The 19,292-nt window shown below is 38.9% G+C and overlaps 1 protein-coding gene across 2 annotated transcripts in view; it reads left to right on the top strand.

The window, feature by feature from the left end:
* Positions 1-19,292, top strand: part of EPHA1 (EPH receptor A1) — an 82,877-nt gene that overhangs the window by 61,842 nt on the left and 1,743 nt on the right. The window contains exons 5-17 of one of the 2 annotated variants that reach the window (XM_058172854.1): positions 48-203; positions 694-1,026; positions 5,928-6,052; positions 6,171-6,330; positions 13,091-13,187; positions 13,303-13,352; positions 14,030-14,164; positions 14,254-14,439; positions 14,826-14,887; positions 16,061-16,270; positions 16,612-16,761; positions 17,537-17,730; positions 18,148-18,303. In XM_058172854.1, coding sequence (XP_058028837.1) covers positions 48-203; positions 694-1,026; positions 5,928-6,052; positions 6,171-6,330; positions 13,091-13,187; positions 13,303-13,352; positions 14,030-14,164; positions 14,254-14,439; positions 14,826-14,887; positions 16,061-16,270; positions 16,612-16,761; positions 17,537-17,730; positions 18,148-18,303 — 2,014 coding nt within the window. The remainder of the gene's footprint in view (positions 1-47; positions 204-693; positions 1,027-5,927; positions 6,053-6,170; positions 6,331-13,090; positions 13,188-13,302; positions 13,353-14,029; positions 14,165-14,253; positions 14,440-14,825; positions 14,888-16,060; positions 16,271-16,611; positions 16,762-17,536; positions 17,731-18,147; positions 18,304-19,292) is intronic. The other variant, XM_058172855.1, reaches the window with a different exon arrangement.

Genomic DNA, 19,292 nt, shown 5'->3' with positions numbered 1-19,292 from the left:
TAGCTATTTCCTTGCAAGTGTTCATGAGGTGTTTGTCTTTTGCACAGCCTGCCAGCCTGGATTCTATCGCCACTCTCTAGAAATGGAGCAGTGCCTCAAATGTCCTCCCAAGAGCTTCTCCCATTCTCCTGCCTCTACAAGCTGTTCTTGCATCCAAGGCTTCTTTAGAAAATCCACTGAGGATCAAACTGTGGCCTGCACAAGTAAGTCCTCCAAGAAGGGACAACATGCCTCCAGGCAGGGAAAATGGTCCTTGGGAGAGTGAAGCCTCACATCTCTTGTAAAATGCAGATGAAAATGTGGTGGCGTTCCACCATTGTATTGATATCTGTCCCTTTTATCTACTCCCATTTCTCTCCCAGTGGAGACCCAGTCTCAATGGTTTGGGGGATATTGTAAGATGAAGATGTATGTCCAAGGCACAGAGATGCAATACAGGTTCCCTTCTCCTTGGTGTTTTAAGCTAAGGATCCCATCATCCTTATTTATGTTGAAATCCACTGAACATATTCTGTCCAGTGCTTGTGGGTAAACTGTGCCCAGTAGAAAAAACTCATAGTATAAAGATGAATGGACACCACTGCAGAATCTCATTATGTATTGAATATATAAACTAAGGAAAGTTTAAAAACCGTGAAACTAGATTTTGCAGGATGGAATGATTAATATGCTTTCTTCTCTTTGCCTTTCCAGGCCCTCCTTCTGCTCCACGCAATCTCAACTTTTCCCTTGTGGGGACACAGATTTCCCTTTGGTGGCAACCTCCCCTTGATCGGGGTGGACGCCAGGATCTTACTTACAATGTTTCCTGCCAGCGTTGCCATTTTCTGTGCGAACCTTGTGAAAGTAGTGTGACTTTTTCCCCCAGTGCTTTAGGTCTCCCCAAACCAAGTGTGATCGTGGATGGTTTGGAAGCTTACACCAATTATAGCTTCACTGTACGGGCTCATAATGGAGTATCAGGACTCAGCCCTGCCTCACATAACAGCACCAGTTTCCCTATCTGGGTGTCTGTGGGCCATGCAGGTGAGTTACTACAATGAATATGAAGGAAAGATGTTGCATTCTAGGAAGTGAGCAGCCAAAACTTGGAGTAGCGTTGAATTATAGTTCTTGTTGTGCTCCTTTTGCTAGCTAAGAGCAGCCAGCTATGTGTATGGAGATTCTCAATCATCCAGGTCATGGCTGAAGAAGCTTCTTGGATGAGAAACGAAACATTTTCAAAGAAAAGAAAAAAACAACAACAACAAGGAAGTCCAGTTGCCTTTTGGAAAAAGCACCTTTGGTAGTACCAAAGGTACTTTTTCAAGAGGCAACTGAACTTTCTGGTGTGTTTTTTTAATACGTATTGCTTCTCATCCAAGAAGTTTCTTCAGCTCTCCATAGGCACCTTTGGTAATACATAAGATGAGGGCATGCTGTAATAGTTAAAAGTGACTCTCTGACTCAGTACTAATGTCAACCATAAATTATAGGAGTGGAGGATTAGAGAACCTACTTTTGTATGCCAACTTTCATCAGTCCCAGACAGCATGGCAAATTCTCACGGCCAATTAGAGCTAGGACAAATGATGACATGGAAATCTGCCTAGAGGAAGCCATTTACTATCAGGCTTACGTCTTCAGGTCTACTGGAGGTCATCATCCCAACCTGCTATAGAGGTGGATGGAAATATTATGGAGAACTTTATAAAAGGATTGAAAACCCAGAAGAAGTTATATAAATGATAAGGTGAACGGTATCATTCTTGAAAGGGGCATTTCCTTTGAGGAATGTAATCTTTCCTTAGACCTTAATCCACAACCATTTATGTGTAAGGGGTGAAAGCAATTTTCCATTGAAGTTAGGCAGCATAGTAAAATTTATGCTAACAGAGACCGCTACGAACTTGTTCAGATTAATTTGGTAAATTAAAGGTGTTGATGATACAGATGCCCTTTCACTTCTCTTATAACTGATTATTCTAGTTAGCAACTCTGTGTTTCTGTTTGATTTTTGAAACTCAGAATTCTGGAAAATAAAACCTGAAGTTTATTTTAGCTCAAATTAACTCTCCAGAAAACAATTCGTAAATTGCTGCTATGTGTTCAAAGCTCCACCAGAGGACACTAACATGAATATATTTGATTTTTAAAGTTCTCAATCTTGATGAAGTGGTATCAGAAGAAAATTCTACTTCTTTAATCTAGGATTATACTGCTGCTAAAACTACTTTGAGCAACATATTTCCATGATTAAATAATTCCCAGTCTGACTTTGAGAATTTGTTTTGTTATGCTACAGAAATGACTTATTCAATCATCCACAGAGAACCAGACAAGCCAGGACCTATCTAACTAGGCAGTGACACAAGGACTTATGCAAGTCATTTCCTTAGCAGAAACATCCATTGTGACCGCATTAGAAACACATATGAATCAGGAATTTTGAACTCTTTTAAAGTCCAAAAGACTATAATTTGGTAACCTACCTATCCCTCCTCTGCTTCCTTGGTCCAAGTTGCAGGGCCATATCAATAAGAGCCGCTTTCAAGCACAGTTGGGTCTCTCATCACCTAATTATTTGGATTTTAGTTCCGCCTCTCTACTTTCCTCATTACGAAAATGAGTTATCTTGCGTACCAGTTGCTTCTGGAAACAAGATTTTCCAGTCTTTATCACATCTTTTTTCCTAGATCTCAGGCTGATTTTTTAACAGTCTATCCTACATTATAATATTTTTGAGTGGTAGGTAATGTTGACATATTTATGAGCTTAGGATAATAATGGCAATTAACAATAAGAAGAATATTTTAAAATAAATAGTTTTAATAATAGCAGTCACTTGAAAAATAGACTATGAGCAAATAATGATTTAAATAAGTGAAAAACACTGCTTTAATTCATAGTATTCCAATATTATAGGGAGCATATGTTTTTTTTATAAAAAAGTTTTATTTTTACAGTCATATCCAACAGCTCATCCAATGTACAGTCATATACAATTAGTCAGGCTTGCCCAGACACCACCCCCCTTTTTAACACTCTTCCCTCTTCTACCTTCTTCTACTTTCCAGACCTTCCTCCCTTTCTCTTATCTACATCCTCTCCTATAGGGAGCATATTTTTATGTCTTCCTTTTAAATTTAATTTGGATGTGGTTGTTTTATTTTTACTTATTGGTATCCTGCTTTTATTGACAATATCTGAGGATGGATGGCAATGTTACATAAGCACATTAAAAATATTTAAAACATTAAAACATTGATAATGAACAACTTTTGCGGGGGTGGGGGGGAAATCAATAAAACCGTAGCAAAGCAAACAGAGCTAGAGATTCTATCATATTCTTATATAGTGAGATTATCCTAAGCATATTTCATTGTAGAAGCTTCCACCAAGTTCAGCAGATTTCCCAAATAAGTACAGCTTGCAACTATTCTATTCTATACTTTGCATATAAAATCTTTTCAAAAGTAATAGCATAAATAATGTCTTTTACATTGTGTCCAAATGTTCATACCACTCAGGAGAAAGAAAAGACTCTCCAAATTTTGATCTACAGAAGTATTATTATTATTATTATTGTTGTTGTTGTTGTTGTTGTTGTTAACTTTATTGATTAAACATTATACTCAGACACCTGTACGTTCAAAAATGCATCACAAATACCATTGACTGGTGCTAATGGTTGATACAGGTTGCTGCCAGCATCCTAGGTATCAACCAGCCTTCTTAAGATGTACGATGTTCCAAGTAGCACATTTTTTTGCAGTTCCAAGGGTGTTATTGCAGGAAGATGCAATTTGTTGATGTATCTTATAAAATTCTTGGACATGGTACCAAGTGCCCCGATGACAATGGGTATCACTGTTACATGTTTCATCCATAATTGCATAGGTTCAATGGCCAAATCGCGATATTTCGTGATTTTTTCCAGTTCTTTTTCTTTGACCCTGGCATTTCATTGTTGTTGCTGTTGTTGTTATTAACTGAGATCTGGAATCAGATCTCTTTGGTCTACTCTTTCATACCAATATTCTAGTAACTCCCTTCCCTTCCCCATTTGAACTTTAAAAACCTACATTTCCTTCCTCTTAATTTAATTCAATTTTAACCAGATTATGCTCTCCTTTTAAAAACAACAGCCCAGCAAACAGAATTGCTCTGATCTTTCCTTCCCCCAAGTAATGTAAGCAGATGTACCTCATTTTCTGTAGGGACGGAATCTTCCAGCTAAATAAAACTTCCAGTTGCTCAGAATAGGGTTATAGTTTTGGAATATTAGCCATGGTGCTTGACTATAAGTAGCTTTGAAGTGTAAAAGAAAAGTTGTCTTCCTATCAGATTGTACTCATTTATGGTTAGCTTAGAAAAGAGAAGATTAAGAGAAACATACAGTCCTCTTCATGTACCCAAATGGCTTTTGCATAGAAGAGAGAAACTCTTGTTTGCTATCGCTGCAGAAGACAGAAATTACAGGTAGTCCTCAACTTGTGACCACAACTGGGCCCAAAGTTTCTCTTGCTAAGCAAGACAGTCATTAACTGAGTTATGCCCCATTTTAAAACCTTTCTTGCCACGGTTGTTAAGTGAATCGCTGCAGTTGTTAACTATCAACACGAGTAATTAGTTCAGTGAATCTGCCTTCCCCATTGACTTTGCTTGTCAGAAGTTCTCAAAATTGATTAAATATTATACTCAGACACCTGTACGTTCAAAAATGCATCACAAATACCATTGACTGGTGCTAATGGTTGATACAGGTTGCTGCCAGCATCCTAGGTATCAACCAGCCTTCTTAAGATGTACGATGTTCCAAGTAGCACATTTTTTTGCAGTTCCAAGGGTGTTATTGCAGGAAGATGCAATTTGTTGATGTATCTTATAAAATTCTTGGACATGGTACCAAGTGCCCCGATGACAATGGGTATCACTGTTACATGTTTCATCCATAATTGGTGATCATATGACCCCAGAATACTGCAAATACGTGCAAGTTGCCAAGCCTTGGAATTTTGATCACGTGACCATGGGGATGCTGCAATGTTCATAAGTGTGCAAAATGGTTATAAGTCACTTTTTTCAGCATCGTTGGAACCTTCACTAAATGAATGGTTATAAGTCAAAAACTACCTACGGTATACTTCTAACGGTTGAATTGCAGGTGTTGAATTGATGGGAGACTTTGCAGCCTTCATACAGAGGTCAAGGGGTAATGTTAGGGAATTTTCAACACTGAACATTTCAGCATTGAGCAGAAAACTTTGGGCAGGAGGAAAGTCCTGCTATAAAGCCTATAAAGCAATCTCCAAGAAAATAGTTTTTAGAACCAAGTTCAGCCTAGGTATCTTGAATTGGGACTGAAAATCCAAACAACATGCACAATCACAAACAAATTTAACATTGTGGAATGGGAAATTCTTCTGCCACCCTTGCACTATATAGTACCTCTTTCTTTTAAAGAGATTTAAACAGGCAATGGTACCTATAGTAAAAAAAGGTACTGTTGTTGTGTCCTGTTGTTGGTACATGGATGTGTGCAAGAACAGGAGAGTCCTTGGGATCTTCTGTCTCCAGCACAGAAATGTCTTGGACCATCATATATGAAGGGTATATTCTGGGAGCTAGAATCACTAATCAAAATGTATTTTGAAGCCAAATGCTGATCTAACTACTTATAGAGGAACTGGCTCCAAAAGTCAAAGAGATTGAAAAAGATATGCAAAGAAAGCTGGCAAATTGGATTTGATAGGTGAGATTGGCTTCTCTTTAACAGTTCTCTTTCATACAGGCCCCTTATTTGCAGAATTCATCCCAGCTGTTGTTACTTCCATAGAGCAAAGTAAACCAATACCAGGAAATATAAACTTTGAATGGGTTTGGCATTGCCTTCAACTGTAAAAGGACAAGTTAAGCTTGACCATCTTGTTTCTCCATCCATGCAGCTCCAGTTGTGGTGACCAATGTCATTTTGGATAAGCGGAATGACAGCAGCCTCTCTGTGACTTGGCTTCCTTCCCGTCTTCGTAGCCAGAGCGCTGTGAACTATGAGGTTTTGTACTTCGAAAAGGTGAAAATTGCTGTTCTATTGTCCTCCTACAAAATCTGTGAGACTGTCCCGTTGATGTGTAGCTCTTTGCATCTTATTTTGACTCTTAGAAAGCAATTCTGATTTTTTAATTCCACAGGGAGAGGAAAAACACTACACCGTTCATCATCTTCAGAAACCTCAAGTAACCCTGGCCAACCTGCAACCTAACACAGCCTACCTGCTACGAGTGCGCTCCATCACACCGTTAGGACCTGGACCATATTCCCAGGAGCAGGAATTCCGCACTCTGCCACAAGGTTGTCTTTTCATATCCCACTTCTGTGTTAAGGGAAGTTTGTAGCTCAGTGATTTAGAACAGGGGTCTCCAATCTTGGCAGCTTTAAGACTTGTGGACTTCAACTCCCAGAGTTCATCAGCCAGATTTGCTGGCTGAGGAACTCTGGAAGTTGAAGTCCACAAGTCTTAAAGTTGCCAAGGTTGGAGAGCCCTGGTTTAGAAGCCAATTCTGAGGCAAGAGACAATCCAAATTGGAACTGCATTTCAGGGGGAGAGGAAGGAGGGCATTCTCTCTTCAGGCTGTTTTTTTATTATAAACTATTTATTTCTCAAAATTAACGTTTGTAAGAAAAGAATATTGTTGTATATTTTAATTAATTTTTATTATAACAATTTATATTACAATTTATTTAAGTTTTATAGCTAGATCAAAAAAAAGTTGTTGATGGAAACAGTTTTTCTATGGGGAGAGAATAAATTTCCCTCCTTACCATGTACTTCCCTACGATGAAAACACTCTCCGTATTAATAGGATTCCTGGAGCAAATCTATTTATGTGGTTGTTAAGAATAATTCCAACTAAATGGTTAATCTAGTTATTCAATTAATAAGCATTTTAAAAGCTTCAGTACTGGCTCTAAAAGTAGCAGACTTACTGAAGTTGATCAGATTGTCTGTGATCTTATGCAATCAAATATATATCCATAAAGCCTCTGATTTATTGCACTAAAGAAAGGAACATTGCACTAAAGAATTAAATATGTGAGGCTGCTCTTGCCACTGAAGCGAATTGTATTTCAACTGCCTGGATTTGTCCCTGCAGTTGTCTTGGGAAGATTTCAGAAATGACTTGTTCTTGCTTTCTTCCCAGGACAGAGAGAGAGGGACTGGTCACCCAGCTGGCTTTGTATCTAAGGAAGGACTAGAACTCAGTCTCCCAGTTTCTATTCTGGTGCCTTAACCACTACACCCCACTAAGTCTCCACAAAATGAATTGGAGAAAGCCCATTCATAAATTAGCTTAATGTACTCATTAAGAACTCTGGATTTACTGCAAATGCATCCAGAGGTGCATGCTAGCTCCAAATCATATATATCACTAATGGCCATTACTGGCTTCTTTCGAGTTTATTTTGCCATTTTCATGGCACTGGATAGCAATTTCTGCGTGCCATAAAAAGGGAAATGATCTCAAAACAAGCCACAGATATTTTTATGGGTTTGTTTCTTTCTTAGCACAAGCAGCTGTTCCTGCCAAATCATTGAAATAAATAAGCCAGCTAGTGACAACTTATGAGCCATGCATTGCTGCAGAGTGCTCTGGAGAGAAACCAATATAGATGCTCAGGCACTATTTTTTTCTAAACATCATATTCATTCAATTCTGTATTTTATTTCTACAACAACATAAAATAACGGCATAACCTTATTTCTATTTAATGATAATCAGGAATCAATGATTAGAATAATAACAATGTTCTTTCTAGATTTAACAGGCTACAAGGTAAAAATAGCTACCAGATTACCAGTATAAGAAATATTCACTCTTACAGAAATAAATCATCCAGAACTGTGACCCAGCCTTTTTTTGTTCTCATCACTCCATAAAGCATCAGTATAAAACATAGTGTTCAATATTCTGCACTTTACCCTGACTAAAGGAGCAAAGGCCTTGTTTCACTGGAGATTTAGGGAATTTTCCCCTGAAGGAGTGCCGAAGGCAGGGTTTGCAAACATGGATGGGTAAATACCCTACTTGGGTGTATACTCATAAGAACAGATAAATATCAAGAAAAGGCCCGGTCTTTCTTTTAACAAGGTGAAAGAAAGAGGTAAACTTGGACAATTGAATTGAATTCCATCACCATCATTCATGTTACAAGGCATCCCGTTGAAAGAATCAGTTACCAATCTTTTCCTTGTCCCAAAGCTTAAGGTTCTACAGTGAAGTCAGAGAATACAGCCACAAAATGTACAAAAAAGTGTATTGTGTTATTGGCATTACCCATGGACTCTCTCATGGTTATGCCTAATGCAAGATTTAATCCAATAGTCATCCAGGAACCATCAAATTTCTTGAAATGTTTTAATTTTTTAAGTGAACTCTAGTGGAGATCAAGAGCTATCCTGTTTCTGCTTTATATGGTCAGCAAGAATATCCCAAGGAAGGCTCAGAGTATCCCTCAGAAAATTATCCTGGATTGCCTCTGATTTAGCATTTTGCATTTTCTGCCGTATGTAACTGCTGAGGAGGTCCCTGTTCCTGAAATCCTGTAAGAGTGGGAGATATTAATTGTCCTTTTTAGAAAGGAGGTCCAAAGGGTAAATCATGCACCTAGCAAGCCTGGCAAAGTTTCCAGGATCCAGACCAGAATCTTTCCGTTACATTTCCATCTTACATATGGGCATGTTGCCATAATTTCCACCCTGTCTTCTATAAGAATTTCCAAAAAGAAGAAATACGGATAGTCCTTGATTTACAACCAGAATTTCGATTGCTAAGCAAGGTGGTTGTTAAGTGAGATATACCCAAGTTCATTACCTTTTTTGCAGTTGGTTGCTAAGTAAATCACCATGGTCATTAAGTGAAACTAATGGACAATAAATGAATCCAGCTCCCCCCCCCCTTGACTTTGCTGGTTGGAAGCTAGCTGGGAAGGTTGCGAATGACAATCACAAGACCCCAGGATGCTGCAGTTATCAGAAATATATGCTGGTTACCAAGCACCCAAATTTTGATCATGTGAACATGGGAAGGCTGCAGTGATCATAAATGCGAAGACTGCTTTGATGTCACTCTTTTCAGTGCTGTTATTTTTTTTTTATTTATTTATTTGTCACAACATCATACAAAAAGATTATGTAGTATATACACATATAAACATATATAGGAAGAAGAAAAGAAAAACAATAGGACAGGAACGGTAGGCACGTTTGTGCGCTTATGCACGCCCCTTATGGTCCTCTTAGGAATGGGGTGAGGTCAATAGTAGAAAGTTTTTGGTTAAAGCTATTAGGATTATGAGAAGAGACCACAGAGTCAGGTAAAGTATTCCAAGCACTGATGATTCTGTTGCAGAAGTCATATTTTCTGCAATCTAGATTAAAGCGGTTTACATTAAGTTTAAATCTATTGGTTGCCCTTGTATTATTGCAATTAAAGCTGAAGTAGTCTTTGACAGGAAGGACATTACAATAGATGATTCTGTGAGTTAAACTTAGGTCTTGTCGAAGGCGACGGAGTTCCAAGTTTTCTAAGCCTAGGATTTCAAGTCTGGTGGGATAAGGTATTTTGTTGTTTTCAGAGGAATGGAGAACTCTTCTTGTAAAATATTTCTGGACACGTTCAATTGTATTGATGTCAGAGATGTGGTGAGGGTTCCAAACAGGTGAGCTGTATTCTAGAATTGGTCTAGCAAATGTTTTATATGCTCTGGTTAGTAGTGTGGTGTTTTGGAAAAGAAGCTACAAAATTAGGTTTACAACTCTTAGAGCTTTTTGCTATGTAGTTGCAGTGGGCTTTGGCACTTAGATCATTTGACATGAAAACTCCAAGGTCTTTAACGGGATGGGGTCGTCTGTAAGGTAATGTCCATCTAGTATGTACTTAGTTTTAGAGTTCTTTTTCCTATATGTAAGACTGAGCATTTGCTGGTTGAAATTTGGAGCTGCCAATTTTAGACCAAGCGGTTAGATGGTCAAGGTCGTTTTGAATGATAGAAGTGTTGTCTGTGGTGTTAAATAGTTTGACATCGTCAGCAAAGAGAACACAATTACTTGAGATATGGTCACAAAGATCATTAATGTATAAAATAAAGAGTGTTGGTCCAAGGACGCTGCCTTGAGGAACGCCACTCTTAACAGGAACAGGATTTGATAAAGCATTGCCAATTTTGACCACTTGTTGTCTGTTAGACAGAAAAGCAGATATCCATTTGTGGAGGGGTCCTGAGATGCCATAGGATGTTAGTTTAAGGAGAAGTTTATCGTGTACTACTGAGTCAAAAGCTTTGCAGAAGTCTATGTAGATTGCATCTATTGATTTGCCTTGATCTAGATTTGAAGTCCATATGTTTTTGCAGTGGAGAAGTTGTAAGTTACATGATAACTTTTTCCTGAAACCAAATTGTTTGTTGGAGAGTAGGTTGTTAGTTTCTAAGTGTGAGGTAATGGATTGATTGATGATAGATTCCATGACTTTGCAGGTGACGCAGCAAAGGGAGATCGGTCTGTAGTTTTCGACTAAGCTGGGGTCTCCTTTTTTGAAGATGGGGATGACTGTGGCTAGTGACCAAAGTTTGGGAAGAGAACTGGTAGTGAAAGCTTTATCAAAGATAATACTTAGGGGTTCAGCTATATTAATGGAAAGTTTTTTTAAGAAATATGCACATAGACCATCAGGTCCAATAGAAAGCGATGGTTTTAAGTTGTGAAGAGCTTTACCAACGTTGTCTTCTGTGAAATCTATATGAGTTAAATCATCATAGTCATTGCTGGTTCGTTTGTGGAATGTTGGATATGTGTTATCGGAGTTAACAAAAACTGAGCCAAAGAAAATGTTGAAGAGGTTTGCTTTGACTGTTTCGTCATTGCATTCTTTGTTGTTAGAATCTTTTAGTGGTGGGATGGATCTTGAATCTTTAAGTTTACTGTTGACAAAATTATAAAAGGCACGATTGGAATTTGTGCGTAGAAGGTTTTCTTCTTGCTTGGTGTGGTAATTTGTGCATTCAGTTTTTATTTGGTTGCATATGTTTCTGTAACGGTTTCTGAAGTTATAATTTGTTATAATTTGGAATGCTCACCAAATGAATGGTTGTAAGTCACATACTACCTTTAGTGAGTCTGAATAAGGTATACCAGTGTTTAGAGTGCCAGATTAATTTTTAATAAGGAAGTGAATGAACTAAAACTTTGCTTTGCGTGGATTTAATACCAGTTTTAAAAGCAAAGAACCAACCAAAGTCTGTTGTCCTTGTGCATTAAAAGGAAAGGACAAATGGAGTTGCATCTCATTTTTCAGTATCTCTCTTTCTCTGTTGCACCCTCCTATATCCAGATGGAGCAGCGTACTGTTATTACTGAAGCTGTTATTTAAAGACGCTGCCTGCAGTGTTGTCATCATGAGGAAAAAGACATTAACCTCATGACAGCTGCCTTTTGAAGGATGTGATCAAAATCTGGAGTTTCCAAATGTAACGTGACTTTGTCCCAGATGATGTTCTTTAAAATGCCATGAAATAAATAAGTAGCACAGAGCAAAATAAATAACAGTTCAAAAACAAGACTGAAAGAATTTCCATGCTAGATACTTTCAGCACAGCTCCATGCTTTTGTGATCCCTTGTTATTATTTCTTTTTGGGCAGCTGAGCTAATTTTCGATGAATTATTATGCAAAAGAAATGCTGTGAAGCTGGCTGCAACTGGAAACTTGGAGCTCTTCAAAATTTAGGGACAGGCCATTTTGCCACTGGAGAAAATTCTTCTTTCCCCCCCTCCTCTTGACCTCTGAGCTACATCTGCTCTAACGGGTCTTCTAAGTGGAATGTTGGCTTTGCAGCTCTCCTCAGTAGCCCAGGCCAGTGAAAGGGATAAGAGGGTATGGCTGTTTTGTTCTTTTGGTATCAACTGCCAAACTGCCAGACTTTTTGGAGCTGGGGAGATTTTTGTTCCAGCAGGCTCCATGGCACTCAACTGAGAAGAGTAATTTTTTTATCATTTTCTGAGTCAGCAGAAGTTAGGGCAATCACAGATGGCTTCAAAGCACTTTGGAAAGATTGGAGAGAAGGAAGTAATGGCAGCTTAAAAGTCTCTTAATGAAAATACTTTTGGCAACAGATCTGCTGCATAATTTACACAGCAGCTATGTTTGTCATCGACAGGGAATCGTGCCAGTTTCTGCAATAAAATACGAAGAGCAAATAAAAACCTAAATAAAAGCCCTGATTATAAGGCTTCCTGATGCCAATTGACTGCATATTTGTTCCATTGTTTTTCACACATATTCATTTCCCTGGGGTCCATCACTGTAGCTGTGTATGTTGAATATAGTTGCATTATGGAATTCCTCTAACATCCATATGGTTCCCTTTATGACAATTTAAGGAAGGTCAGAGGAACAAGCATGGCAAAAACCACCAACTATTGTTTCTTTAAATGGAATTAGGAGAACAACATTCAGGAAGAATTACCCATAAGGCAGTCCTTGCTAAGAGCATTATTTGAGATCTGGTCAAACTACCCACTTACAAAAGCTTCAATATCCTTCTTGAATATAGAGTATTTGGATAAAATTAGCATTTCTATTTTGGGCATAGACATAATCACTGTTTATTTCCATCAATTCTTCTAATAACCTGATGCATCAGGAATTTATAAATAAACCAGAACCGATTGCTACATAGTGCAACCAATTTGATCTATTGTGCTTTAAAACTATTTCTGTAAGAGTATTAAAGCACAAAGCGTATCATGCAAAAATATATGTAACGTCAAATGAAATGGAAACGTGGATTAACATTAAAACATTAAAATTAAAAATAAATGTATAGATAGCCCCAATAATCCAGAGTCCAAACTTTATAAAACAGGTGGTAAGGCCATTATTGAACCATATGGAGCAGTTTGCAGTTTTAACGATGTGCTATGACCACTGCCTTGTTGACATCCAGTACATAATCCTAATTCTTATTTGAATAAAAGTGTTCTAATATCTATTTATAAATAAATTTTCTTGTTCTAGTGAAGGGGTGTCTGTAATTCGTCCTTTGATCTTGCAGACACCGGTATGCTTCCTGGAGGTGTGATTGTGTCGATCATCTTTGGAATCCTGTTGTTCCTTGGGTTGATCGCAGGGGTCATAATCTTCCGTCGAAGGTAAAGGCAGCAGCTCCCAAAGGAAAGAGGGCATGTGTCACCAAACACAGGGGTTTGCCCTCTTCTATTCTCTGCTTGCTCACAGCCTCTATTTATGTTTATTCTTATTCTTCAGACGAGCTCATCTTCACCGAGCACGGCCATGCCACAATGGCTACAACCGAGGTGAGGCTTCAGTTTTTGGTTTTTTTTAAAGGCAGCTGGCAAAGATCTGCATTTTAGAATTCAAGCACAGTGGCCTTCTCTGATCTTTAGGACCTTCAGATGCTTTCATGACATGGGTGGGGGAGTGACTGATAGTGCAAAAAAAAACTTATTTATGGAATGCCACTTAACAAAACTGTTATATGCAAAATAATCAGGGGCATTTGAGTAACCAGATAGAGGTAATCAGGAATAAATAAGTTTTAGTCGATTGTTGGCCAAACTTTTCTGACCACTTTTTCTCCAAATGCACTCTCCCGAAGCATATTTTTTTAGCAAAGGGGTGGTGTGGGAATTAGAGGATATTTAATATGGAGAAATGGTTTGAGAGAACTGTAAAAGTCATCTTCTCTTGCCGTTTCTTCATTCAAACTCAGCTCCCAGGGAATCACTGTTTATGCATCTCAAAGAAATGCCATGATGGAACATGCTGTTGGGAGATTTTTCTGAATGAAGAAGCTTTCATCAGCCTGGTGTTTATTCATGACAGTAGTGTTCATGTAGCCCAGCATGATTTACTTCTTATCCAATATGTTTAGGACTGCAGTATGAGAGGACCTTATTTTTCATCAAGTCAATGGAATGGATTTTACCCCTGCTGTCTGAAACTTTTGGGAGAAACTAGTTTATATTGTCAGCTTTTATTGCAGATGAGATGTGGTTGAAACCTTATGTAGATCTCCAACCATATGAGGATCCCCGAAGGGGTGTCTTAGAATTCACAAAGGAACTGGACCCATCTATTGTCTCCATTGACACAGTTATTGGCGAAGGTAAGTTTCATTAGGTGATTGGCTCTACCTCTCCTGATGCCATTTCTCCATTTCCTTTATCCTTTGCCTTGTCTTTGGATGTTCCATAGGAGAATTTGGGGAGGTCTATTGTGGTGCCCTACACTTCCCAGGGAAGGACCGTATTGTTGTGGCCATCAAGACCTTGAAGTCAACTTATTCAGATTCAACCTGGTGGAATTTCCTCCGTGAGGCAACTATCATGGGCCAATTCAACCATCCCAACATTGTCCGGCTCGAGGGAGTTGTCACAAAACGTAAGAATTCAGAGTTGTAATGGCAGTGGGACATACGGCCACAGTGATGGTTGTGAGACAAAGTAGATTTGTATAACTGGGATTCCCCAGAAGGGGTGAATTGATTGGATGTGAAGCACAAAAGAACTTTGATATGTAAAATGCTCTTGAAAGGCTGTGTTTTGATCTGGGGTAGCTGTTGCTAGTTTGAATAGGTGATAGTGAGCTAGACAGGAAAAAGAACAGATTACATGGAAAGTAGCTTTATCTCCTCCAAAAGTATACTCGTCAGACAACTTGGACTGAAATACAATCTATGTTTGTGGCCAAAGAAATGAGAAGGAAGGTAAAGATATGGAGATAATAAGAAAATAACTTTAGTATGTTTTCTCCTTTTTCCCCCACAGGGAATCCAATGATGATTATTACAGAATACATGGAAAATGGGGCCCTAGACACCTTTTTAAGGGTAAGAAACTAGATGGTTTAATCAAAGAGTTTGGTGACTACTTGAACTGATGAAAGTAACATTTCACACTGATAGTAAGATTGAACTGCTAAATGACATTAATCAATCTCTCAGTCAGTATGAAATATTTTCCCACGTAAATAAGATGAGAGAGAACAGTAGATTAATATGTTTTTCAGGCAAGTTTTTGTGTGCGTTTGTAATCAGCAATATCAGTCTGACTTAAAGGTGATTCAGCTTGGCTATGGGTTTACTACCACCTCAGAGAAAACTTGTTTAGAAAATAGAAGGAAATAGAAGCTCCTCAGATTAGTCTCAGTCTACCCAGCTTACTGTCAGGCACAAGAAATCAGAGCTAGGGTTAGGTCCAAAATGAATACAAGTTAATTTCATGGTACCTCTAAAGAAGAATCTGAACTACTATGGTCAGGGTGAATTGGCTGTAGATAAGCATCAACGGAATTCAAGGAGGGCCGGACTTAGATCTCAAAGGGACTGCAAAGGGACTCTAAATTGAAGTGCTTGACCCTATCCATCAGGCTCAGCCTGGTCATCTTCTACACACATACTATGACATCTTTACAGTTTGGCATCAGGAATTACAGCCAGCTCTTGGTATTCTCATTCTTAGACATGGGTCTTTCAGTGTGATAATATCACAGTTGCTGTACATATGATCTAGTGGTCATTTAGCTCAGTGTTTCTCAACTTTAGCAAGGTAAAATATGTGGATTTCTGGGTGTTGAAGTCCACACATCTTATGGTGGCTGTGGTTGAGAAATACTGATTTAGATGATGCCAGTTTTGTTAAATCTTCCCCATCCATTTAAAGCTTTGGAACTCTTGTCTACCCAAGTTATGTTCACTCTCCCAGACTGCATATGCATAGAGTGGTACTCAGTGGTTCTGGAAACTTACCTCTGCTTACATTTTAGGAGTATAAGTAAATATTACCTAGCAAAATCCATAGCTTGTTTTGATTGAGTGAATCCTATGTTGTAGAAGCAACCTGATGGTCTGATGGACTATTTGAATATATCCCTAAAGTGAAGATTTTTAGCTGTGAATGGAGACTTAATTCCTCTAAGGACAAATGTAGCCCCCTTTTCTTGCTGTGAAGCAAACAGATGAACAGAATACAAGCATTAATCAGTGTCCTTATGTGCACTGCAGGAGAATATCGACAAATTCAGCTCGGTGCAGTTAGTGACAATGCTACAGGGCATTGCCTCAGGTATGACCTATCTCTCAGACCGCAACTATGTACATCGTGATCTAGCTGCCCGCAACATCTTGGTATCACACACCCTTCAGTGCAAAGTCTCCGATTTTGGTCTTTCTCGGATCCTGGAAAATGATGTGGAAGGAACATATGAAACAAAGGTAACACACAACAGAAGCTATTAGAGGGTACGCCTCATTGAGGGGAGGAAGTAACGTCATGTATTTATGCCTCACAATATTAAAAAAAAACCTTTGATTTTTAAAAATTTCTGCAAAGAATATATTCCCATTCAAGCTTTACTGCCAAAGAGCTGTCAAAGCCATACTGTTTGTATGTGTTACATTACAGAATATAAATGCATCTGTGCCCAAAGCAACAATTGTGCTTTACTATTTATTAGTAAGCATAAGACAAACAAATGCTGAACTTCGCAGAGCATATCAGTCCTTAGTGCTTGCAAAAGCTGAGTATCAAGTTCCTTTGCAATCTCATTGAACAGGGTGGAAAGATCCCTATTCGCTGGACGGCTCCAGAGGCCATTGCCAATCGAATCTTCACCTCTGCCAGTGATGTCTGGAGTTTTGGCATTGTCATGTGGGAGGTGTTTTCATATGGAGACAAGCCCTATGGAGATATGTCCAATCAAGAGGTAAGAGGGAAAGGAGAAACAGGGATTATTAGTCAAACCATCCTCAGAACAAGCAAATACCTTGGAGGGAAAAATCGTTTGGTTAGGTCTCCATTTTTTTTGTTCAGTCATAAATAAGCTGTTTTGTTGAATGAATTTTTGTTAATAAATTATGAAATTTATGCCAACATATATATTATACTCCTGGGTCAGAAATGTTTATCCTGCCAATGTGAGAATCCCCTAACCCAACTTTCACATTAAAAATTTCCATTGGCAGAAGGCAGAAGATACTTTTGTTTCTTCACCATCAATTGACTCAGAGGTTCCTTACTTCATACAGACGAGGGTGGGTGGGTGGGGGGAATTTTGTTTTCAAGCAATCAACTAACAATTTTCTTTCCTGTATTTTAAGCGGAATAAAATTACTAGAAGAAATTCTGTGGCTGTTGCACAATTCTTTGAAATACAAAGAAGTATACTGCTTTTCATTTGAAATGACTCATTCACATCATAATCACATAATCTTCAGAAGGGCCTCGCCCTGATGGTGCTTTGCACTTTTTTAAAATAAATATTTTAATGTTTTTAAAATATGTGATCTGTCATGAGGTTAGTTATTCTGGCATCCATGGTTCAAAAAATAATCTAAGTGACTCTCCAAAAATTTATGGTTCTAATTATTCCAGTGCTTAGATCTGGGATCAAGAAATGCCCAGAACTCTTCATACTTCTACTACATTGTCCAAGGAATTTTGCACAGATAGCTTGATTGATTGCCTATTTTTCTGGGTAGGTGATGAAAAGCATAGAGGATGGGTACCGACTCCCCCCACCAGTGGACTGTCCCTCTATCCTTTATGATCTGATGAAGGTGTGTTGGTCATATGATCGGACACGGAGGTCACGTTTCCGGGAGATCCATGCTCAACTAGACCACTTCCTTTCCAGCCCACATTTGCTTCGAACTGTGGCTGATTTTGACCCTCGGTAAGAGATAAGCACTCCTTTAGAACAGTTTGAGAGATTCTATCTATAAATAATTCTTCACCAACAAAAGCTGAATTTTACCACCAGGATTAATTATACTTTCTTTATGAGGTGATACAATCTGTATACAAAGATCTGTTTGGTGCACCTGCACATTTATATCCTACGTGTATTTGTTTGGGATGATCTTTCTAGATGATGTGTGAAATCATCTTTCCTATTATGGAAAAAAGCACTGACTATGCAAGGCTAATTTCCATGGGAGGCAAATAATGAAAAGCAAAATTCTCCATACAAATTTAGGAGCTTCTCAGCCATTTAAAATGGTTTCCAGCTTCATTAACATAGGATCCTGTCCTTCTCCCATGTTACAGTTTAAATTTCATGATTGGTCTGAAAATACCTATCAATTTATAGGGTGACACTTCGACTTCCAAGCTGCAGTGGGTCTGATGGGATTCCTTATCGGTCTATCGCCGAATGGCTAGAATCCATCCGCATGAAACGCTACATCCTCAACTTCCATACTGCTGGCCTGAACACCATGGAATCTGTCCTGGATCTGTCTGCTGAGTAAGCCTTGGGTATATGGGCTGTGGGCTTTGACCTAAGGTAGAAGAAAGCTGTAAGCATGAATTACAGTTAAATGCCGGAGTATCTATTGAAATTTCTACTAGAGCAGTGGTCCCCAACCTTTGTGACTTGGCAGCCCAGCCAGGGGGGAGGGGGAGGGGAAGTGGGCCACATGAGTGGCAGGCCGGCACACACACACACGAGTGCCTGCTGGACCACTATTTACGCAAGTTGAACTGTGTATGCAATATCCGGCCAGCAACTCACATGGCCCAGTTCCAAATAGGCCACAGCCCGGTAGTGGTCTGTGACCCGGGAGGGTTGGGGACCCCCATACTAGAGTACAAAAAACGTTATAGCTTTCGCAGGTCACTAAGTTCATAATACAAGAAAGATTTTGAAACATCCTCATGCTTCCACACCCTTGCATCCTCCTCCCTGTGTTTGAAAAAACTTGGGTGAAAAATACATCAGCTAAAGTTCAGCCCCTTAAATATTTGATCCCTCTTTTGGAAGTGATCCTTAGGAAGTACCATTGTAGATGTTGTTAGTATTGCCATCACTGTTAGGATTGCTATCAGTGTTCCTCCACCCAACTAGCATGGCCAGTACTTTTCCTGATACAAAGAAAGATACCAATTCCACATATTAACATTCAAGGTATGTAGCAAGAAGAGAATCAGTAAAACATCTAAAATCCAAGTAGTTGCTTGGATCCATATAGCAACAAACCCATAGCCATAGCAATGCTGTTCCTTTGAGGAACTGGAAATGGGTAAAAAGCTACAGCCAGCTCTATTTTGGCCTCATTTTGCAAATGAGCAGTTAATGAAGGGAAAGAAAAGTGTTACTTTGGAGTTTCAAAGAGTGAGAAGCGGCATGGCAAGGACATAAGAATCCGTTTGCCAATTTCCACCAGCCCTGTGATGTTTCTGGCCCAAATAGCTTTCTAGGCTTTTTTATAGTGCTTCAAAAATTTGCAAGAAGTC

This window comes from Ahaetulla prasina, chromosome 2 (genome assembly GCF_028640845.1).
Source record: "Ahaetulla prasina isolate Xishuangbanna chromosome 2, ASM2864084v1, whole genome shotgun sequence".
NCBI classification, from domain to species: domain Eukaryota; kingdom Metazoa; phylum Chordata; class Lepidosauria; order Squamata; family Colubridae; genus Ahaetulla; species Ahaetulla prasina.
This window is presented reverse-complemented; position numbering and strand designations above follow the sequence as displayed.